The 25,402-nt window shown below is 37.4% G+C and overlaps 2 protein-coding genes and 1 pseudogene across 8 annotated transcripts in view; 1 reads left to right on the top strand and 2 right to left on the bottom strand.

Annotated features, from left to right (window-relative positions):
* The window catches only part of WDR33 (WD repeat domain 33), a 105,348-nt gene that overhangs the window by 13,362 nt on the left and 66,584 nt on the right, over positions 1–25,402 (top strand). The gene's annotated exons all lie outside the window — the stretch shown is intronic.
* On the bottom strand, positions 4,946–5,832 carry LOC308498773 (cytosolic 5'-nucleotidase 3A-like; annotated as a pseudogene). The gene has a single exon. The product of its transcript is annotated as a cytosolic 5'-nucleotidase 3A-like (transcript).
* LOC308499023 (protein FAM162A-like) lies at positions 13,346–13,684 on the bottom strand (the record flags this gene model as incomplete). Its single annotated transcript, XM_081051815.1, has 1 exon — positions 13,346–13,684. One exon carries the CDS (start codon positions 13,682–13,684, stop codon positions 13,346–13,348), a length of 339 nt encoding a protein of 112 aa, XP_080907941.1.

The following is a 25,402-nucleotide window of genomic DNA, read 5'->3' as shown; positions in this document are numbered from 1 at the left end:
CTGTGAGGTGGGAGATGTCATTGAATTCCTTTTGCCCATTTATGTATCCATAGACCCCAGTTTAGACTTCCTCCTTTACTGGTAGATTAAAACTCTTTAGCATGTCTAGGTTGGCATAATAGGCATTTCAGAGTTTAGCTGCAATGTGTGAACTTAGGTTTCCAGTTTCTTCCTCTGCTGTTTCCTCTTTCCCCTGCCCTATTCATAACCCACTTTTAAAAACTCAAATACTCCTAAAACTAATACGATGTTGTATGTCAATTATACCTCATCTAAAATTTTAAAAAAAAGCTCAGTATTTTTCCTTGCTGTTTCCTTTGCCTGGAATTGCCCTCTTCCCTTTCTCCACTTGATGTGCCCCTTCTTTTATCACTACATAAGTTAGTTCATCTGGAGCTTTTCTCTTGCTCCTCCACCCATTATTTTCCTGTTTTCCCCCTCCCCCCTATAGCATTCCCTCTCAGCATTTTAAAAGTAATCCAGTGTGCATTTATTAAGGCCACTCATTCAATCACATACTTATTCATACTTACTGAGTACCCGCTATGTGTCATGGATTTTTTTTAAGTTGTGGTAAAATATGCTTAACATAAAATTTATCATTTTAACTATTTTAAGTATACGCTTCTGTGACCTTATGTACATTCACACTGTTAATGTAACCATCACCAATATCCATCTCCAGAATCTTTTCAATTTCCCCAGCTGAAACTCTATACTTATTATACACTAACTGCCCATTCTTCCCTTCCCCAGGCCATGACAACCACCATTCTATTTTCTGTGTCTGTGAACTTGATTACCCTGGAAACCCCATATAAGAGTAACCATGATGTATTTATTTTTTTTGTGGCTGGCTTATTTCACTTAGCATAATGTCCTCAAGTTTCATCCATGTAGCGTGTGTTAAAATTTCCTTCCTTTTTGAGGCTGAATAATACTTCATTGAATACACCTCATTTTCTTTATCCATTGATCCATTGATGGACATATGGGTTGTTTTCACCTTTTTACTATTGTGAATAATGTTGTGAACATGGCTGTGTAGGTATTTGTTCTTGTTCCTGTTTTTAATTCTTTGGATATGTGTCCAGAATCCCATAGCATTTTGTACATACTTTTGTAGCTCTTTTCCCTATTGTGTTATAAATACAGATAATCCCCATATAACACGGTTGTTAGGTTCCTAAAAAATGCCATGTTATGCGAATCCATGTCATATGAAACAAAGAACTAGTACAAAAAAGGGGGTTAGTTTCCAAAAATGAAAAAAGCATACTATTATGTTTTTATAATTAAGAGAAATATCTTTATTAAAGCAATTTTCACCAGAAGTATAATATACTAATATATATTACATAATGTTTTCTTCATCATCACTGCTAAGCACCATTAACCAAGGGTGTTATCTTTTGGACAAGATATATCTTCATCCTCTGAACTTTCTTCAGTATTATCTTGACTTCTGTGCTTTTTGCAAAAAATCTCTTATTTTGTATTGCTTTTAGCTGAGAGATCTTTATAAATTTCATTATACGGTGCTAAGCACTTGTGAAGTTCTCCCTTAAACTTTGTGCTTCTTTCAGTGGAAGGATCTTCATTTAGGAAATATAGCTCCAACTGTACAGCTAAGGCTAGGCCTTTCTTTACGCTTTTTAGAGTAAAGTGTTTAACTTCTTGGTTTCACCTGTGCTGTCATCCCCTGAATTATCTAGGCATATTCCAGATGTCATTTCCACCAAATTTGCTTTATCAGTTTCTTCTTCCACCAGTAATTTTTCAAGTCATATCATCAAAACCTTCCCATCCTAGAGACTTAGCAAGTTCTGCTATTGCATCCATTGTGTTTTCTGCTGGCTCAATTAGATTTTCACTTTGAATTGACTCTGGCCATATATTTTTCCAACAAGCACATAATGTCATTGCTTTTATTTCTTTGATGGATAAATTTATGAGGTAATACAATCCAAAATTGTAAAAAGTTTCCATGCCTCCATGACTTCTATAGATTCTATAGATTTGAGATAGAACAACCAGCAGCAATGGAAGCTCTAATTTTATGTTCATTTTTCTGTATAGTCCGGATTGTTGCTTCATTTAAATCCAAAGTTTTTGTGACATATGATACTTTTCCCCCCTTTTTGAACCGATCCAAAATCTGTAATTTTTGTTCTAGTGGGATGAAATGTCTTTTAAGAGGTATTTTATTTCCACCAGACATAGTTCAGGGCTACACATTAATTCACAAAAATGAAAAACGTAATGACCATTTCTTTAAAAAAGGTTGAATGATACTCACCCCAAAATTTTTAATCTATGTATAATGTAGTAAAAAGAAAAACACAACAGTTTTAAAATGTATATACTTATACTGCATGAACAAAATGGATTTAAAATTCTAATAAATTTTAAAATTCTGCAGTCATATCTGATATGACATCCACGTTTGAATGAGAATTTTCAAATGAGATATCTTTTGATCTTAAAAGTTTTTATTATGTTCCGTGTTTGTCGTGTCCAGCACAACACGGGCAGTGAGGGTACGAGAAGGGGCGGCTTTGGGTTAAGTTTTAAGAAAGAAACATACAGAGACTTAATGCGGTTAAATCTCAGAAGGCCAGAGGTCTCACAGTCATGAAAGACTGGAGCCCAGAATAAAGCCGACTGGAGGTTTTTATTGATAAGTATACAAGGGAGTAGCAGTGTTTTTGACAGGGTCTGTGATACTCATTATTGGGTTGTTTATAGAAACAACCCAAACCAATTATGTTGATCTTTAAACAGCCAAAGCAGAAAGTCCTTGAGGTGAGGTCTGCAACTCTTTTAAGGGACATATATCACATGTTGAAATTGTTTCACAGAGCTGAGCAGAGAGCTTAATCTTATCACTCTTGAGACTTTTCTCCCAATTAGGTGAGAGGGAAAAGTCAGAGCCAGCAGCCGCTTTTCCCAGGCAGGGGGAAAGGGAGACAAGGCTCCTTCCCAGATCTTTCTAAGGCAGCTCATGGGGGTCTCCATGGGGCTCTGCCTGGCTTGAGTTGTCCCCCCCCACCCCGTGGGGAATCTTACTCGTCATTGGCTGCAAACCTTCTTTTGGAGACTAAATAGAGAGAAATAGACAGTCCCAGAGATGCACAGTCTCACAGACTCTTCTTTCCTTAAGGAAAGACATGGGGTGGGGGTGGGGGTGCGGGGGATGGGGTCAATCAGCTAGACTGTTGTGTGACAACACATGTTGTTCGGGGATTTCCCTAATTTCGAATGAGATATCTTTTGCTCTTAAAAGCTCTTACTACGCTCCGAGTTGTTCGGGGATTTCTCTAATTATCAAACCGTGTTAGAGTGAAACCGTGTTCCAGGATGCTGTGTTGTACAGTGGTTTACCCCAACTCTCGAACCGTGTTGGAGCTAAACCGTGTTATAGAGGTGCCGTGTTATACGAGGGTTACCTGTATTTGTATGTCTGAAGATTTTAAGCAGAGGCATATGGTAGAGAAGGTTGGGAGATAATCAGATCGAATCAATGATAAATAACCTTCCAACACAGAAAACACCAGACCCAGACGGTTCATTGGTGAATTCTACCAAACGTTTCAGAAAGAAATTATACCAACTCTCTACAGTCTCTTCCAGAAAATAGAAGTAGAGAAGAGAATGCTTTTTCCCTCCTTTCCCTTCTTCCCCCTCCCACCCCCCTAACTCCGAGTTAAGCCGTCGTTCTCCGGTCTAGTTATGGACGATGCACCTCACTGGCCCTTTTTGGTATTATGAGCATTGTGTTCTGCTCAGCTGAGCCCGTCTGTCACTGCTGCTCACGGCAGCTCATGGCATCTCTCGCCGTCTGCCGGCCGCTCAGCGCTGGCCCCTGCCCGCTCACGGCAGCACACGGCAGCGTAGCTCCAGGTCCAGCCGTTGTTCTCAGTGTAGCTGTAGAGGGTGCAGCTCACCGACCCATGTGGAAATCGAATCAGTGACCTCGGTGTTAGGAGCACAGCGCTCCCAACTACCTGAGCCACCTGGCCGCCCCCGAGAGACTACTTCTTCATTCATTCTTTTTTTTCGGGTGGGGGAGAGATTGAAAGGCTTTTCATTTCATCTTTATTATCAGTGCACCAGTACAGAACACTTTATAATGATTAGTGACAAGTGGATGCCAGATTTTTTCAAACACCCACTATCAGTATTTTCTGGTAAATAACAATTTTCCCCAAAGCAAAAGAACCGACATAACACAATTTCAGGAGATCGTGATACCACCAGCATAATTCACCCAAATTATAAAAATGGCAATACTTACAATCATGTACATCAAACTTTCCCATTGTAAACCGATGTCTCAAAAACTTTATGATACATTAAACTGCAGAATTCACTCTGAAAGTGGTAGGGAGTTATTTTTCAAATTTTGACTGAGATTTTTGTTTTTTAAGGAGGGCAAAGCTCACAGTGGCCCATGCGGGGATCGAACCGGCAACCTTGGTGTTATTAGCACCATGATCTAACCAACTGAGCTAAGCGGTCACCTTCACCCCTCCCACACACACTTTTTTTTTTTTTAATGTTGAAAAGTATTGTGTTGGGGTGGGGGGTGGGTGATGAGGGTAAAGGGGATCAAATATATGGTGATGGAAGGAGAACTGACTCTGGGTGGTGAACACACAATGGGATTTATAGACGATGTAATACAGAATTGTACACCTAAAATCTATGTAAATTTACTAACAATTGTCACTCCAATAAATTTAATTAAAAAAAAAGTATCATTGTGTTGAGGGAGGTGGAGAAAAAGGAACTTCCAGTTGATGGATTTGGCATGCCTGAAAATACTTCTGTAATATAGAGGAAAAACTGCAAGAGTAAGAATATATTATAAATGAAAGCAAGATGAACACAAGCAGTTCTTAAACCAGTTGCACCCACAGATGTCTTCTTGAATACTGCTTTTTTACAGAACCTTCTGTAAGATAGAATTGTCCACTTCCAATGATTCATCTTTTACTAGAACTATATCATAAGAGTCCATGTACTTTTCTAGAAGCTCCCTTACTCTATCATTTAGATACCCAGTTTTCAGAGTATGTTTTACTTTAGCTATTCCATCTGCCATTCTTAAGTCTCCTTAGGAGTCTCCCAGCAGAATTGTGTTGCTATTATCTTTTAGTTTACTGAAATACTGTGTTCTTCAAGGCACCATTGTGTTTGTTAAATGCATGAATTAATTCTCCTTTAAGTCCTTTGAGCACCCCATTGTCATCAAAATCCATGACAATGGACACTACTTGACATTTGGATAACAAACAACAGCTTGACGGATGATCTCTAGTACATCGCTGATGCCAACTGAAAATATGAACACAGGGGTACTGTGTTGTTGGGGCTTACCAAAGAAATTCTGATATCCTTCCTTGAGCATAATGTTAGATTCTGCCACAATTTCTTAAAGTTTAGCTTTCACTAAAGCCTGTTCAAAAAGCATACCATGCAATTCAGTGTACCAGTCTTCCATACAGAGGTACTTCTCTTTCATGGTAAGAACAGGTTCAATTTCAGTAGCATAACATTTTTCCTTTAGTTGCAGTAATATTTTTTGACATTCATCAGAAACCAGCTTACAGTTGTCAAAGACATTGTGGCAGGTTGGGTATGTTTTCCTTTGGTAGGAAAATGACTCAGTATCATATCAAAGTCTCTTACTGTCTGAAGTTTGACAGCTCCTCTTTTGATAAGACCAGAGATACTTTCTTTTACTCTTGTAGGGTACTTGATGCAAACTGAACTTCTCTGGAATTCTGGCATCATTTTCACATGTACAACAGAATATTGATTAGTCATTTCTTCGTTATCCAGTCTTCCTTAAGGTACCCTGAGTTCTTCTGTACTTGAATTTGTCCTAAAACAGCAGCATAGATGGTAAGCAGTATGTAGACGCAGGACTTGGCTGCAGGCATCTTGATGATCTTGTTCCCCCTGGCCCCCATCTTCCTCTTCAAGGCTAATGTTTGCTGGGTCAGCACCACCGCCGTCACTATAGTGCACATGCTACCACACTCACCTGTGCCTAGGCCACCGGGTCCATGGATAGAGCCTTATGTGCCTCCTAGGCTGAAAAGAACAGCCTAATTCATTCTTGAGGCCAGCATTACCCTGATAACCAAAACCAGACAAAGACAACAGGAGGAAAATTACGGATCAATCAATATCTCTAAGACCATAAATGCAGAAATCCTCAACAAAATTTAGCAAATTTAATCCAACAATGAATAAAAATAATTATACACATCATGACCAAGTGGGACTTATTCCAGCGATGCAAGGCTGTTGCAACGTTCAATAATGAATTGATGTCATCTATCACATCAACAGGCTAAAGAAGAAAAATGTATGATTATGTGAATAAATACAAAAAGCACTTGACAGAAGTCAGTACCCATTCAGGATGAAAATGCTCAGCAGACTAGACATAGAAGGGAACTTTTCCAAGCTGATACAGAGCATCTACACCCCCCACCCCCCAGCTAATATCATACTTAATAGTGAGAAAGGAACAAGGCAGGGATGTGCACGCTCACCACTCCTTTTCAGCTTTGCCCTGGAAATCCTAGCTAATGCAATAAGTCAAGAAAAGGAAACCAAAGGTATACAGATTGGGAAGGAAGAACTAAAATTGTCTTAGATTTTCACAGATGATGTGATTGTCTATGAAGAAAAATCAAAGGATCAAAAAACCTCTTAAGTGATTATAGCAAGATTTCAGGAAACAAGGTAAATATACAAAAGTCAATTGCTTTCTTACATAGCAGCAATAAACAGTTGGAATTTGTAATTAAAAACTGCCATCTACATTTGCACCAAAAAAATGTACTTAGGTATAAATGTAAAGAAATATGTACAAGATCTACATGAAGAAAGCTACAAAACTCATGAAAGGAAACAAACAAGATCTAAGTAAATGGGAAAATATTTTATATACATGGATAGGAAGGTTAAGTATTGTCAAGATGTGAATTCTTCCCAATTTGATCTGTAGGTTCAGTGTGATCCCAATGAAAATCCCAGCAAGTTATTTTGTGGATGTTGATAAACAAAATTCCTCTTATTTAGATGAGTGTTATTATCAATGTCTACTAAATGAATGGTTACTGGAGAACAGAACTGTTTATGCAATTCTTAGATATTATCCTAAAGTATTAAACATTTTAGATATCTGGAAAAGTTGAAAGAAGTTAATACCATATATTTGCCTCCTAGACTCAACATTTGTTCTAATTTTGCTGTATTTTCTTTATTTGCTAGGGCTGTCATAACAAAATATCACACATTGAGTGTCTTAAACAATATTACGTCTTACAATTCTAAAGGTTAGGTGTCCGAGATCAAGGTGTCAGGAGGGCTATGTTCCTTCTAAAGGCTCTAGGGAAAGATCTGTTCTGGGCCTCCCTTCTAGTTTCTGGTAGTTTCTTGGCTTGTACCAGCATAACCCCAATTTTTACATGCGTCCAAATTTGCCCTTTTTGTAAGCACACCAATCATACTGAAGTAGGGGCCTACCCTACTTCAGTATGACTTCATCTTAACTAACGACATGTGCAATGATTTTATTTCCCAGTAAGATACTGGGGGTTAGGACTTAAACACATGAATTTTGATGGGATATAGTTCATCCCAGTACATTCTGTCTCTAAATTCGTATATGTACATATACATACATTTTAGCCATTTGAGAGTAATTGCATACATTATGACACAGTGCTTCAGCATGTGATATTAGCATGCAGTAATATCACACCTAAGAAAATTAGCCATAGTTCCCTAATATTATGTAATATCTGATCCGTATTCAAATGGTCTTTTATAGCTTGTTTTTTCAAACCAGGACCTAAACAAGGTTCATATGTTCCATCCAGTTGTCTCCTTGGTTTTGTTTAAGTGGAACAGTCTTTCTGACTTTTTTTTCCATACACATTTTTTTTTTTTTTTAAGACTTTCTCACAAAAGTATCTCAATTGTAAATCAGACCTCTACACTCTGCCAAACTGATTTCCGGCTAGTTGAAACCACCATTTGCTTTCTCTGTCCAAGAGTCATAATACAGAAGGCATATCTCTTGATGGACATTTATGAGGGTTGTTACATTGTCTCTGTTATAGTTCTCTAGAATGGGCTGCATCTTTTTATGTGTCTCATGGGTTGTCTTCCCACCTCAAAATGTTTTTTTTTTTTTGCATATATGACAGATATTCTGTACTTTGTTAGATTATCCTGAATATAACCTTTCAATTGGGTAAAAATTCTCTTAGCTCATTTCCTGTGATACAGAAACAAAAGTTGTTGTTCTGTTGGCAGATACTGTATTTGTTTGACCTTTCCACTACATAGTTATTACGTTTTCCTTTGTAATTAATGAGTAGGTTGGAGGAGATACTTTGAAACTATGTAAATATACTGTTTCTTCTCAAACTTTTGCCCACTAATTTTAGCATCTATTGATGGAGCCTGTCTGCAGCAACTACGACAGGGTGTTCCAATGGTGATTTTTCTTTTAGCGTGTATTTTAACATATATCTATTGCAATTTTCATATGTGCCTGGCAGTATGCAAGTCATTGGGAATATAGAGATTAAAGAAATTTAGTCAATGCTTGCAAGAAATTTTATAGTTTAGACAGAAAGACATCTAGTTTTTACCATTGTGATACATGCTTTTCTAGAATTACACATAGTATACTTTGGGAGTGCAAAGACTGCTGAATGAATTGAGCATAATAAATAAGCATAAATGTGCACAAATAATTGAGAACATTGGTATAGGAATATACCAACAAAGGTTATGAAAGGGCAGTCCTGTGCCACTTAATGATAGGTATACATCCTGAGATATGTATTGTTAGACCATTTCACCATTGTGTGAAATCATGGAGTGCGCTTACACAAATCTAGGTAGTGTAACCTACTGCACACCTAGGCTGTATGGTACAGCCTATTGCTTCTGGGCTACAAGCACGTTACTGCACAAAGCAACACGAGATGAAATCAAGCACAAGAGCACATGATGCGATCGAGAGACCCAGTAAACACAAGATGTCTGAGGCTGCTGCTGGAGTAGCACAACGGCCTGTTTTGCAGCAGACTTGTATAATAAGTAGAAAGAGTACACTCTAAAATGATGGTAAAAAGTATAGTAAAAACAGGAACCAGTAGGAGCGTTTATTATTATTATCAAGTATTATGTACTGTACATAATTGTACGTGCTGTGCTTTTATACGACTGGCGGCGCAGTCGGTTTGCTTACTCAGCAAAACAAACACCTGAGTAATGCGTTGTGCTACAATGTTAGCACGGCTGTGGTGTCACTAGGTGACAGGAATTTTTAGCTCCTTTATAATCTTTCGGGATCACCATTTTTATGTGGTTCATCATTGACTGAAACATTATGCAGAACATGACTGTATTTGGCAAAGCCAGAGATTTTAGAAGAACATTTTTAAAAAAGAAAAACACTACTCCTACCTCCTTATAAAAGGAAATCATGTTTTTGTGCGTAACTTGGAAAAACCCAAGATAGAAAGAAAACAGCAAGATTTTACCCGCAGTTCCATTTTCTGTTATGTGTTCCTTCCCATTTTTTTGGCCTTTGCTTGAAAGTATACAGTTCTTTTAAAATAATTGTAATCTTTATTTTACAGTCTGATTTTTCTACTTTAGATCATGTGCAATTTCTGTTTAAAATATTTCAAACATTTGAATGATTAAATAAGAGTTCATGATTTAGATATGCAGGAGTAATTTAGTCATTCTTCTCTGATGGCGTATACCTTTAAACTAAACTGAAAGATTTTTTTTGCAAGATAATTTTTTTTAGTTGCGTACAAAGATCTCTATTAAATCATAGCATGCTTTCCTGAAATTTATAAATATATAAAGGTATTTCTGGAAATCACAGCCAATTGTAACACGATTTAAAAATAGAAAAAGTTTTCTTGAATGTCAAATATAGGAGTATAAGTCAGTCATTCTGTGCTTTATAATTTTTAAGTACTGAATAATATTAATGGTCTTTAATCCTGTTCCTTCGTTTTAGAGATCAAGCAAAGACCTAGAGGTGTCAAAAATTTCTCCAAGGTAGAGAAAGAAGTCACTAGAATCTTACACAGAGTCCTGCCTTCCCTAGTTTGTTGTTCTTTGCACTCCGATGATACTGTACTCCATTCCTCCAAGGCTCAGGGATTCTGGAGGAGTTATGAATTGTATTAGAGTGGCACAACCGGCCATCTGTCTTGAATTTGCTTTTAAAGTTGCTGCAAGCTACAAACTAGCAAATACTGAAGTGTTGCTCTAGGGGAAACACAGGGTTAGATTCTTGCAAGCCTCTGGTAACATTTGCATCAGCCAGTCAAAACGTAACCTTGTTTTATGTGTGTTTCTGTTTAAAGATACTTTATTTAGTGTATGTTATTGGCTCATTAACTCATGGCGCTAGTTACAGCTGATGCCTGAAATGAGCCTGTTTCCTGAGTAGCGCACATCACAGCCCTCTTGTGCTTAGGAACACTATACAGCACTTCAGCAAAACACGTGGGGGCCATTTTAAGCAGTGAAAGTATCAACAAAAAGCACTAAAGGGTAAAAAACATGACACTCAATAGATTACAAAAGGACACTTGTTTTCAGTATGAGAGCAGAGAAACTAGAAGGCAGATACGCCTGGTTAGAGCTCAGCTGGGAACTTGAGCTTTCAGTGATTTTTCGCTGCTCTGTGCATGTCTACAAAAACTGCCAGAGACTGGAAGTATTGATTTGGGGGCTACAGATAAATTTTAGTGAGTAGGCAAACTTGCAAATGCAGAATCTTCGAATAATGAGGATTCACTGTAGTTTGAGCACAGGGAAATATTTTTCCTAATAAGCTATTTTTTGTTAAGTCCAGGGATATAGGAAATATGCTTTTAAATGCAAACAATTAAAATGTGTGCTGAAAAATTTCCTCCGAACCTAGTTATATAGAAGGCAAATGACACAGACTTAAATATAGACTTATTCCCCAAAGCAGGGTACATAAAACATGAAAAGACAATGTACATAGGGGTGGGAATAAAACCGGCTCATAAGATGGAAAAGAAAGTATTCAACCTTATTAATAATCAAGAAAATTTAAAACATAGAAACAGCCAAGAAAAAGTGGTGTTTTTTTTAAAACCTAAAGTATTAAAGATTATTTGATTTCAGTAATCCCTCTTGCTTGTGATGGAAATAAATGGTTCTATAGAAAAAGCTTTATGCACAAAGATGATCAGTGCAATTTAAATTTTAGTAGTATACGTTTTAAAACAATTCATACAGCCGACAATGGGGCATTTAAGTAAATCATGCTAGACTTAATGGAATATTTAGGGAGTTGTTAAAAACATCTGCAACAGTTTTGTAATGTGGAAAACTCTTAAGCTGTAATTATTAAGGGGCGGGAAAGGAAAAATTTACATATAATCCACAATTACACATAGTTAACTAATGGTGGTATATTTCCTTCTTCCCTCTTCCCTTTCCTCTTTTCTCAGATAATTCTGTCATTACTATGTATTGTTTTCACAGTGGACCAAGGCTTAAAATACGCAATTTATGAATAGGCAATACAAATTTGGCTCACGGTACATATAATATTTGATCATAAGTGTCCATCATAATGTGACACTGAAGTTGAACAGAATCTTTTAAGTGCCTTCTAATAGTCATTAGAGAATAAATTATGTACAACATGCTTTTCACGTATTCAATTTTTTTTAATTAGGTAAACTCAACGTGCCATATTTACCTAATTGAACTGGATAAACTCTATAAATTAGTTTGTAACTTTTTGCACTATTTTTAAAAATTGAGGTATGATTGACTTACAACATTCAGATGTATGATTTGATACTTGTGAAATGATCACCACAGTAAGTCGAGTTGACATCAGTCACCTTGCTTAGTTAAAATTTTTTTTCTTGTGATGAGAACTTTCAAGATCCACTTTCAGCAACTTTCAAATATACAGTACAGTAGTAGTTATAGTCACCATGCTGTATATTACATCCTCAATGACGTTTATTTTATATCTGGAAGTTTGTTTGCACCTTTGAACCCCTTCATTCATGTTCTTCACCCCCCCCCCGCCCACCTCTGTATCTATGAGTTGTTTCTTTTGTGTGTGTTCTTTTTTAAGATTCTACATAAAAGTAAGATCATACGACATTTGTTTTTCTGTCTGACCTTGGTTTCACTTAGCATAGTGCCTTCAAGTTTTGTTCATGTTGTTGCAAATAGCAAGATTTCCTTTTTTATGGCTGAGGAATATTCCACTGTGTGTGAGGGATACTCAGTTTGTGACCATATATCTTGGCCATTGTAAATAATGCTGCAAATGAGCATTTGTCTTTTCAAGTTAGTATTTTCATTTTCTTCAGATAAACAGAAGTGGAATTGCTGCATTATATAGTAGTTCTATTTTTAATTTTTTTGATTTTTATTGGGGAATGTTGTGTCTTTCCAGGGCCCATCAGCTCCAAGTCGTTGTCCTTCAATCTAATTGTGGAGGGCGCAGCTCAGCTCCGCGCCCAGTTGCTGTTTTCAACCTTAGTTGCAAGGGATGCAGCCCACCATCCCCTGTGGGAATTGAACCGGCAACCCTGTTGTTAAGAGCTCACCTCTAACCAACTGAATCTTCCAGCCACCCCTCTGGCAGCTCAGCAGCAACTCATTGTCTTCAATCTAGTTGTGGAGAGCACAGTCCCACTGGACCATGTGGGACTCGAACCAGCAACCCTGTTGTTCAGAGCTCCCGCTCTAACCAAGTGAGCCATCCGCTGCCCCTACTTTTTAATTTTTTTGAGGAACCTCCACACTGCCTTCCATAACGGCTGCACCAGTCTGCATTCCCACCAACAGTGCACAAGGGTTCCTCCAGAAGGGTTCCTTTTTCTCCACAGCCTCATCAACCCTTGTTCCTTTTTTTCCCTCTAGAACAGTTCTCCTCTCCCGCTTTTCTTATTATTTCATTAACTTTTTGAAGTTTCTAAGCCAGTTCTATCTTTTAGAATGTCTTACACTGTAGTTTTTTGTGTAGACTGTTGTTTTGTTAATTTGTTTTCTCTGTATTTCCTTTAAACTGGAGGATAGCTCTGTAGACCTAGCTAAATTTTTTTTTTCTTGAAGAAAATTTATTTGTACCTGTAGAGCAGAAATAGGGAAATGCTGTAAGTTTGTACAAACCATACTTTCATGAAATAGATCCTCATACCGCATTCTTTTTGATACAGGCTTTCTGCAACATTATTCCTGGATTTTCAAAATCCAGCCAACATGAATACCACTGCTACTCTGTTTTGGCCTTCATAGGTGCTTCCTCCCTCAGACAGGCTTTCTTTTCTAAGTTCAGGCTTGTTAAAGACTTGTGTCTTTTGGCAGCCTTCTTGCCCTCAGTGACCGTCAGGACGCATCCTGCCGCTGTCAGGGTGGTCACCACATGGCTTATCTTCACCGCGTCTTGTTCTAGGCGGCATCGAGCTCTCAAAGGAGAGTCTCTGGGATTTTGTCTTCCTATTTGAAGCGACCTGATCAAGATCTTCCTCTCCCAATCCGTAGATTTGTGTAGTGGCACTCGGGGGCTGTAAGTCTGACATGGAGCTTTCCCGTGGTTTGGTGCAAAATCCATTCTCTTCAAATCAGTTTCTGGTAAGCCTTAGAGATGAGGAAGCATCTCTTTCACATAACGTCAACCAATTTGCCGCTGCCAGGCGCAGGCCATGGACGCTTTCCATGTCCGCCTGCTCCGCCGAGCAGTACGGCCTCGAGGACGGCGGTGGCGTGGGTACACTCACAGTCATCGAGTGCCGCAACGGGCTAAATTGTTTGTCATGAATGAAAAAATGTAATTCTGTCTGCCTGACAGGTATAGCCTTGTTCTAGAGATTGAACCCATCAGAGCCTTTGGCATTAAAAGTTCTCATTATATAGATTACTCCCCTTGTACTGATGCCATCAACCTCTTGAGCAGGGGTATCCAAACTGCGGCCTGTGGGGCAACTGTGGTCCGCAATCCATTGTTAATTGGCCCACAGCAAATTCCAAAAATATATTTAGTTTTCTTAAATAAACCAGGTGAGGCAATACGTACTTCACCTCGAGTGGGAGGCCCGGCTGTTTGTGTATTTTACCGCATATGGCCCTTGGTGAAAAACGTTGAAAAAAGTTTGGATACCCCTGCTCTAGAGACTTCTAAATTATTACTAGATTGCAGTTTGAGAGTAGAAAGTATTCCTTTAAGCACTTGTGCAAGGACAGCTGTGTTTTGAGAGTTTTTTATTTCATTTTTTAAAATTACTTTTGGTTAAAAAGTATTTCACATAGACTTGTGCCTTGTTTATTTTAAATAATGTAATGACGAAGCTGATGTCAATTCTCTAGAAATGTTATATTGGATTGAGTTCTCCATTTGGAGGGACCTATCACATACAGCATATATCTTATCTTTCAGTCTTACAGAGCTTCCAGCTGAAAACTATCGCAGGTTTTTAGTTGAAAACTTAATTCAACATAGAGTAAACAACTGAATTTGCATTTTTGTCATTTATAAATTATTATTGTCTAATCATTCAAGGAGATTGAGTAGGACCCTATTGCTTTAGAAAGATTATACATATGCTGCATTCTTGAATGGACAAATAGTTTCTTAGGAATAAAACTGAATTCTGACTTCTATTTCCCAAGTTGAGTGAGAGGGTAAATTTTTTAGTGTTTTAAATTGAGTTTTTAATGTATCAAATCATTAAATATTATCTGTGAAACATTTAATTAATTTTGGGGGTAATACATATGGGTGGTCTAAATTCAAATGGTGTTGACTAAATTTCTTCTTATCTTACTGTAAGTTATCTAATTCCCTTTCCCAGAAGCCATCAGTAGTAATGCTTCTGGTGTATTCTTTTTATAAGTGATGTAAGCATATACAATGTAAGCTATAATGTGTTTCTGTTATACCATACCACTGGCCTCCTATTTTTATTTGTTTCGTCACAATCAAGGTAGCCAACTAAAGTAGCTTCATTTATTCGTTTATTTTTAGATCCCACAGAACTTTATATTTCCCTCTAAGTTTTATTTCAAGTGAAAGCATTTCATCAGTAAATTTGGAAAGTTGGGAATGATCAACTTTTTTAAGTATTGGTTATATCTCTTGTGAATAATTCGTAATAATACCTTAAATTGTTAACATACTTTGCAGTTTGTAAAAACTTTTTCTGTGATAGTTATTTGGACTTAATTCTGTAAGGCCGTGGTGAATTTTCAAAGTGAGGTCAGAACTGTTTTCATAATAACACTAACATATTCTGAGGCCTTTTGACCTTGTTGACATTTACACATACGGAATGAAAGCAAGAATGGATAAAACCTCTGGTTCCTTAACATGATTCAAGACAGTGGCACCAAACTGTACTAGCCACCTCATACTGATAGTTAAAAAGAAAAGAACCAATTTCACTTAAGAACGTCATTGATGAAGCAGCAAAAATAATTAAATGTCAACTTTTGACTATATACATATTTTTAAATATAGGGTGCTGTTGACTGAATTGTGTCCCCATAAAATTCATCTGTCGAAGCTCTAACCCCCAGTACAATGAGATTTGGAGATGTGGCCTTTGGGAGATAATTAGATTTAGATGAGGTCACAAGGGTGGGCCCATGGTGGGATTAGTGCCCTTGTAAGAACAGACACCAGAAAACTTGCTGTCTCTTTTTCTCTGCCATATGAAGACACAGCAGAAAGGTGGCCATCTGCAAGCCAAGAAGAGATCTGTCTGTAGAACATGACCATGCTGACACCCTGATTTTCACCCTCCAGAACTGAGAAAATAAACTTCTGTTGCTCAAACCTCCCTGTCTGTGGTAGTATGTTATGGCAGTGTGATGAAATGGGAACTGTAGATAAGAACTTTTGCTATTTACAGAAGTAGGACAGTTTTCTTGATCAAATTTTTTTTTAAATCTACTTTCCTATTTTGTCTTTTTTTTTTTTAATTGGGGAATATTGGGGAACAATGTGTTTTTCTAGGATCCATCAGCTCCAAGTCAAGTCATTGTTTTCAATCTAGTTGTGGAGGACGCAGCTCACTGGCCCATGTGGGAATCTAACCGGCAACGTTGGTGTTATGAGCACTGCGCTCCAACTAACTGGCCAACCGGCCACTGCATTGATGGGACATTATGTAGTGATAGTATTATTATTATTATTATTATTATCATTATTATTTTATGGAACCCATTTTTTACTTGAAACAATGAATATTCAAAGAGGGAGAGGTGGGGAGAAGACAGAGAAGGAGGGACCCAAGTTAACATATCAAGAATGAAAGAGAGGCTATCATTACAGATCTTATAGACATTAAAATGATAATAGGGGAATACCATGAACAGCTCTGTGCCCCAAAATTTGACAAGGTGAATGAAATTGATCAATTCCTTTGAGGACACAAATTGCCAAACTCAAGAAGAAATAGATAACCTGAATAGTCCTCTATCTTTTAAAGAAGCTGAATTCATAAACCCTTCCCATCAAAGAAAACTGGTTTCCCGATAGTTTCATGGGTGAATTCTGTCAAACTTTTAAGGAGGAAGTGGGAAGTGTGGATAATGCACTTTTGCTACTTACTATGGCTATACATTATCTTCCAGGAAGTATTAGAAGGCACACTTTGCAACTCATTATGTGAGGCTTGATGTAAAACCAGGTAAAGATATTACAAGCAAACTACACCAATATCCCTCATGAACACAGATGCAAAAGTCCGACAAAATTTTAGTAATTCAAATCCAGCAATATATAAAAAGAACAATACATCATGACCAAATGGGATTTATTCTGGCAATGCATAGCTGTTCAGCATTTGAAAGTCAGTTGGGGTAATTACCTGCTTGTGATTTTGAACAGTCAATATTGTTAAGATACAATTTCTCCTCAAATCAATCCACTGAGATTAGAATTCCAGCATCGTTTTGTGTAGGCAATGAATAAGCTGCTTTTTAAAATAGTGGAATGGAAAAGGAATATAAATTTCTAAAACACTTGATAAACAATAACATAGTTGGAGAACCTGATCTGAAATACAGATGATTTCAAGACTCTATAAAATTACAGCAATCAAGATATTGAGGTAGAGCGCCTACAAAATACAGTCAGTTGATTTCAACAAAAGTGTAAGTAAGGGCAACTCAGTAGAAAAAAAGATAATGTTTTTCCCGACATACAGTGTCAGAACAATTGGACACCATGTGAGGGAAGAAAGTAGAGAATCTTAACCCATCCCTCATACCCAATGTAGAAATGAACTCAGATTAGAGATCTAAATGTAAAAGGTGAACAATAAAATGGGCAGAAAAGAAACACAGGAGAAAAATCTGTAACCATGACTTAAACGGTTTCTTAGATAAGACTAAAAACACAAAGTAAATTGATAATAGGGTTTCATTTAATTAAAAACTTCTGCTCTTTGAAAGATACTATGAGGAGAGTGAAAAATGGCAGACTGAAAGAAAATATTTGAAGATCACATATCTGACAAAGGATTTGTATGTAGATTACAGAAAGAACTTTCAAAACTCAACAATCAGGAAACAACCCAATAAAAAATAGGCAAAAAATTTGAACTGAAACTTTGCTGGAGAAGATATACTGGTGGCAAGTAAGCACCTGAGAAGATGCTCTACATCATTAGTGAAATGCAAATTAAAACCACAGATACTAGTCACCTATTAGAGTGACTAAAATACACCACCCAGAACTGACAATACTGAGTACTGGTGAGGATGGAGAGCTGCTGGAACTTCTATACACCGCTGGTGGGAATGCAAAATGGTACAGCCACACTGGAGACAGCTTGGCGGTTTCCCCGTAAAGTTAAACGCACGTGACAGCAACTTCAATCCTAGATATTTATTCAAGAAAGATGAGAACTTACATTCGCACAGATACTACACAGGAATGTTTATAGCAATTTTGTTCCTGTTGCCAAGCACTGCAGCAATCTAAATGTTCCTGAATTGGTGAATGGATAAACAAACTGTGGCCTATTCATAAAACTCAACTAAAAAAAGAATTATTGATACTTGTAGTAACATTGATGAATCTCAAAAGTATTACGCTAAATGAGAAATGCCAGACTCAAAAGGCTACACAAGACATGATTCCATTTATATGATATCTGGAAAAGACAAAAGCTACAGTGATGGGAAACAGATTGTTACTGAGCCACCTCCCAAATTCAGTTCGTGTGCCCGATGCACTAGTGAGCCAAACACTGAGACGCTGGCGCTTGGCCATAGAGAGAGGTTTCTTCGATTTGGCCAAAGCCAGAAGTTGTCAGAGCAAGATTTCTCAAATCCATCTTCCCCAAAGAGCAAAAACAGGGAGTTTTTATGTGGCAAAGGAGAAAGGGAAGGGGAGTTCAGGGACCTGACCTTCACGTTATCTCCTGCTTGACAAAGAGACACCACATCAGCAGCTTATAGCTAACTTGTGAGAACAAGGAGTTCTGGGCAGGAAGTGAGTGGTTAGCATGTGCAAGTGAAGAAAGGCCTAATTTGTGCTTAACCAGCTATATTTTTCTATTCTTTCAAGCAAAGTGTGCTCTTAAACGTTTCTCCTGAAGCTTGCTTTACAGGCAGACCTTCAGAACATGCTTTCTTCATCTTTGATTATAAGCTACGTGATAAGCAAAGCATTGAAATGTTCGGCTAAAGCCTATACACATATCTCCAGACTCTGTGACCCAATTCCTAAACATTTATTGTTGACTGTCAATTTCAAGACCAGTGGTTGTCACGCTAGGAGTAGCGGTAGGAGATTGCCAAGAGAGGCCAGTAGGAAGGGATGGAACTGTTTTGCAGCTTGATTGGGCTTGTTCCATAATTCTGTGCATATGTCAAAACTTAGAATGTAAACCAAAACGTGAATTTTATTGCATGAAACTTTAAAAATAAATTAATCAAGAGTATGTCAAGGGGCCGGCCCGGTGGCTCAGGCGGTTAGAGCTCCATGCTCCTAACTCCGAAGGTTGCTGGTTCGATTCCCACACGGGCCAGTGGGCTTTCAACCACAAGGTTGCCAGTTCCAATTCCTCGACTCTCACAAAGGATGGTGGGCAGCGCCCCCTGCAACTAAGATTGAACACTGCACCTTTAGCTGAGCTGCCTCCCAGATGGCTCAGTTGGTTGGAGCGCATCCTCTCAACCACAAGGTTGCCCAGTTCGATTCTTCAACTCCCGCCAAAAGGGATGGTGGGCAGCGCCCCCTGCAGCTAAAATTTAACACGGCATCTTGAGCTGATCTGCTGCTGAGCTCCTGGATGGCTCAGTTGGTTGGAGTCTGTCCTCTCAGCCACAAGGTTGCCGGTTCGACTCCCGCAAGGGATGGTGGACTGTACCCCCTGCAACTAGAAATGGCAACTGGACCTGGAGCTGAGCTGTGCCCTCCACAACTAAGACTGAAAGGACAACAACTTGAAGCTGAACAGTACTCTCCACAATTAAGATTGAAAGGACAGCAACTTGGAAAAAAGGCCTGGAAGTACACACTTTTCCCCAATAAAGGCCTGTTCCCCTTCCCCTTCCCCCAAAAAAATATGTCAAGACAGACCACATCTGGGGGAAAAAATGTTTGCAGAAGATATATCTGATAAAGGACTGTTATCCAAGATATACAAAGAACTAAAATATAACAATAAGAAAATGAAAAACTTGATTTAAAAATGGGAAAAAGATCTGAACAGATGTCACTAAAGAAGATATACAGGTATCAGATAAGCATATGGAAAGATGCTCAACTCATACATCATTTGGGAATTGCAAATTAAAACGAGATACCACTGCACACCTATTAGGATGTCTAAAGTCCCCCAAACTGACAACACCAGATGCTGGTGAGGGTATGGAGCAACTAGAACTCTCATTCATTGCTGATGGGAATGCAGAATGGTACAGCTATTTTGAACAGTTTGTCAGTTTCTTACAAAACTAAGCATACTTTTACCAGAGGATCCAGCGGGCAAATGAATTGGAAATATGTCCATACAAAAACCAACACAGGAATGTTTATAGCAACTTTTTTTATAATTGCCAAAACTTAGAAGCAACCAACCTGTCCTTTCGTAGGTGAATGGATAAACAAACCGTGGGGCATCCAGACAATGGAATTATAGTCCGTGCTAAAAAGAAATGAACTATTGTATGAAGGAAAAGACCTGGTAGGACCTTAAATACATATTACTAAGTGAAAGAAGCCAATCTGAATACATTTGTCAGAACCCATGGGATGTCTCAACATAATAAAGGCCATATATGATAAACCCACAGCTAACATCATACTCAATGGGGAAAAGCTAAAACCATTCCCCTTAAGATCAGGAACAAGGCAGGGTTGCCCACTTTCTCCATTTTTATTCAACATAGTTCTGGAAGTTCTAGCCACAGCAATCAGACAAAAAGAAAAGCCATCCAAATTAGAAAGGAGGAAGTAAAATTGTCGTTTTATGCAGATGACATGATACTATATAGAGAAAACCCCAAAGACTCCACCAAAAAACTATTGGAACTGATAAGTAAATTTAGTAGAGTAGCAGGTACAAAATTAATATTCAGAAATCAGTTGCATTTGTATGCACCAATAATAAACTATCAGAAGGAGAAATTAAGAAAATAATCCCATTTACAATTGCTTGAAAAATTTAGGAATAAAATACTTAGGAATAAATTTAACCAAAGTAAAAACCCTGTACTCAGCAAATTATAAGACACTGAAGAGAGAAATTAAAGAAGATACAAATAAATGGAAACACATACCATGGCCATGGAGAGGGAGAATTAATATAGTTAAAATATCCATAATGCCTAAGGCAATGTACAGATTCAACGCAATTCCTATCAAACTACCAAGGACATTTTTCACAGAAATAGAACACATAATCCTGAAATTTATATGGAACCATAAAAGACCCCAAATAGCCTCATACTACAAGGCTACAGTAATCAAAACAGCATGGTACTGGCATAAAAACAGACACTTAGATCAACGGAACAGAATAGAGAGCCCAGAAATAAATCCATACCTATATGGTCATTTAATCTACGATAATAGAAGCAAGAATTTACCTTGGGGTAAAGACAGTGTATTCAATAAATGGAGCTGGGAAATCTGGACAGACACATACAAAAATTGCAGCTGGACCACCTCCGTACGCCATATACAAGAATAAATTCAAAATGGACTAAAGACTTAAATGTAAAATCTGAAACCATAAAACACCTAGAAGAAAATGTAGGAAGTAAATTTGCAGACCTTACCCATAGTAATATTTTTACTGATATATCCCCTGGCGCAAGGGAAGTAAGAGAAAAAATAAACACGTGGGATTACATCAAACTAAAACGTTTTTTCACAGCAAAGGAAACCATCAATAAAACAAAAAGGGATCCTACTGAATGGGAGAAGATATTTGCCAATTATATATCCAATAAGGGGTTAATATCCAAAGTTTATAAAAACCTCATTCAGCTCAACACCAAAAAATCAACCCAATTGAAAAATAGGCAGAGGACATGAAGAAACATTTCTCTAAAGAGGACATACAAATGCAAACAGACATGTGAAACAGTGTTCAACCTCACTAATCATTAGAGCAATGCAGATAAAAACCACAATGAGATACCACCTCACTCCGGTCAGAATGGCTATCATCAATAAATAAAGTGTGGGCGAAGATGTGGAGAAAAGGGAAACCTCGTGCACTGTCGGTGGGATTACAGATTGGTGCAGCCACTGTGGAAATCAGTATCAGGTATCTCAAAAAACTGCAAAGGGAACTACCTTATGACCCAGCAGTTCCACTCTGAGGTGTCTATCCAGAGAAATTTAAGACGCGAATTTGAAAAAATGTATGTACCCTTATGTCTATTGCAGCACTATTCACAATAGCCAAGGCCTGGAAACAACCGAAATGCTCATCGGTAGACGACTGGATTAAGAAATTGTACATTTATACAATGGAGTATTACGCAGCCATAAAGAAGAATGAAATCTTACCATTTGCAATGATATGGATAGACCTAGAGATCATTATGCTAGGTGAAATAAGTCAGACAGAGAAAGACAAATACCATGTGATCTCACTTATATGCGGAATCTAAAGAATAGAAGAAATGAACAAACTAAACAGAAACAGTCTTCGATACAAAGAAAAAACTGAGGTTTCTGGATGGGAGGAGGGTTGGGGATAAGGGGAAAGGTGAGGGGATTAGAAAGCACAAGATTCCCACAGGGGTATGAAAGTCAGTTTGGGGAATATAATCAATAATGAAGGATTTTGTAGGGTATCATCAGATGGACACTTGTCTCATTAGGGAGACCATCTCATGGATGATGTAGATGCCTGATCACTGCACTGTACACCTGAAGCTGAATAATAATGAATGTCAACTGTAATTTAATATAAATATATATAAATACACATACACAAGTTGTGGAGTACAGCATAGAAAATAGACTCAATGGGATTGTAACAGTTATATACAAGGACAGAGGGGTAGTAGATTCGGGGAGGAGGTTTATCACTTTGTAAGCGGTATAAATGTCTATTACATTGTTTTGTACACCTGAACCAAAAAGAAAAAGAAAAAGAAAGAAAGAAAGAACCCATGGGATGTATAATACAAAGAGAACCCTCATGTGAACTAGTACAGACTTTGGGCGATAATGATGCGTCAGTATTGGTACACTGAGTTTAACACATGTACCACAGAACACACGCGCGCAACAGATGTACTCTGATGCTCTACTCTGATGTTGTGGGGAGGGGTCTGTGTGTATGTGTGTCCTCTCTACTTTCTCAGTTTTGCTGTGGACCTAATACTGCTTTAAAAAATAAAAGTACATATGTAAAAATACTAAATTTAAAAGAAGTGAGTGATAAGCTGTGGCATTCAGACTTGAATATATGGCAAATATTTTTCTGGAAGGTCAGTGTAGGCAGACTGTTGCCTCAATAAAAACAACTGTATTTGTCAGTGATAAAAATTGAATTTTCAAGCAAAAATTAAGAGTTTTGGAAAACTTGTATCTGCTATTTGAGATTGAATTTTCCAATAATAGTTTTTACAAGACCAGTGGTGATTTTAATAAAAATGATTTTTTATGTTTTATAAGAAATGTGATAGTTGGATGTGTATAATTCTGTGGAACCAGTGTTTTCCCAAGGATGATTGCATGATGTAACATCATGGATGGATAAAAGTTCCAAAGTGCCAAGTAAACCAGTGCTTTTAAATGTGACAGTTCAGAAAGCACGTTGATGTGATTTCAGATGCCATGTTGCAGTTAATACTTAATAAACTACCATTTGTCAAATTTTGTTGGAATATCAATACCACGTGCTCTGAGAAGGCTCTATTGAAAAACTCCTTTTTTTCAAATACATGTGGGTCCAGATATTTTTCATATACTTCAGCCCAAATAACAATGCAACAGGTTGAATGCAGAAGCAGACATGAGAATTTATCTGTTTTCAGTTAAGCTAGACTTAAAGAGATGCATAAAAATATATATAATAAAAATAATGTCACTCTTCTCACTAGTTAAGAGTAAAGGGTCTTGAAATAAAAAGTTTAAGAACTTGCTGTTATAAAGAAACTTTCAGAAGTAAGCCACCCAAGTTACTTAGTCCTCTGGTTCTCAAATTTTGCTGTACTTTAGTATCACGTGGGAGCTTTAAAAAATCTGCTGCCCAGTTAATATTCCACATCATTAAATTAGAATGAAGATGAGAACCTTACAGCCTGGCTTTGGGAACTGCTGGCTTCAGCTCGTATCATGTTTCCCTGAAAATAAGACCTAGCTGGACAATTGCTCTAATGCGTCTTTTGGAGCAAAAATTAATGTAAGACCCGGTCTTATTTTATTATAAGACAGGGTCTTATATAATACAATATAAATATAATATATAATATACCAGGTATAATATAATATATAATTAACATAATACCCGGTCTTATATTAATTTTTGCTCCAAAAGATGCGTTAGAACTGATTGGCTGGCTGGATCTTATTTTTGGGGAAACACCGTACTTGAAACTTTGCGTTCCTTATTCCTAATTGGGCGTGCGGGGGCACTTTATGTTTACTTACTAGAAGATGCAACATAGTTTTTGTTTATTTTTGCAAAGGTGAATTCAGTAAGGTGAATTAGTTTGCCCAATTTTTAATTAGTTTAAATAGTTGAGAAATTATATAATCCAGTTTAAAAGACGTGTAGAAATGGGGAAATTGTCTTCCTTTGTGTGCTAATGACAAGGGAAGAAACCCACACCCAGTAACCACTGGCTTTATCTCCTTTGAGAACAGTTGATGGTACAGATTTCTTTGTCTCAGAATAACACTTTTGAAATAATTGAGTTGTTACTAATTAAGTAGACATCCAGATTTATGGTTACATATGCATTATATATTAAAGTTAGCTTTTGAAATGGTGCAGAAAATTAAATGTAAAAAACCCAAGTACAGTATCTAGTAACATGCATTAAACTGGTCCAGTGCAGTATCTATTAAAATGTTTCAGTAACTTTATAGCTAAGTATACAATGGAAGCTGCTTACTGCAAGTTATGAAGAATTATAAAACTAAGTCTGCGGCTGAAAGCTAGAAAACTCCTACATTGAGAATTCATTAAAATTGATCTTTAATGTCAAGTTTAGTCATCAAGAAATTTATGGTAGCAGTCTTAAAATGCTTGCCTTTAAGTTGACTATTCAGTATGTGTGTTCTCAGCATGGGTTGTTTGATCTTACGAACTAGAGAATTGCTTGCGTTAACTTTTTAAATTGCTTTTTGAGATAATTTTGTATTCAATATATTTGTAAGAAATAATACAGAGGGATCCCATGTACCTTACCTAGTTTGTCCCAGTGGTAACAACTTGCAGAACACAGCATCACAAGTTAAGTATTAAGTATACAAGCTACAGATCTTATTCAAGTTTCCCGAGTTTTACTTGTACTCGTGTATGTGTGTTTCTCTGCAGTTTCATTATACGTGGATGCCCGTGTATTTAGCAGTTCATGACTATGAGGATTCCTCTTTTTGAAACACACCTCCACCCCATCCCTAACTCCTCGCAATCACTAATTTGTTCTCTATTTCTGTCATTTTGTTATTTCAACAGTGTCATAAATGGAATCATACAGTATGTGACGTTTTGGATAGGTTTGCATATCTACTACCACTGTCAAATGCATAATCGTGAATTTTTAGAAGCTACTTGTTTTAACAGTTGCCTTGTTTATTCTTTAGAAGACTTTTTGGTTTCAGTATAATTTTCCTGATTTGTTC

The sequence above is a fragment of the Rhinolophus hipposideros genome, assembly GCF_964194185.1.
Source record: "Rhinolophus hipposideros genome assembly, chromosome: 6".
Taxonomy (NCBI): domain Eukaryota; kingdom Metazoa; phylum Chordata; class Mammalia; order Chiroptera; family Rhinolophidae; genus Rhinolophus; species Rhinolophus hipposideros.
Note: the sequence above shows the minus strand (reverse complement) of the source record. Positions and strands in the feature narration are given on the sequence as shown.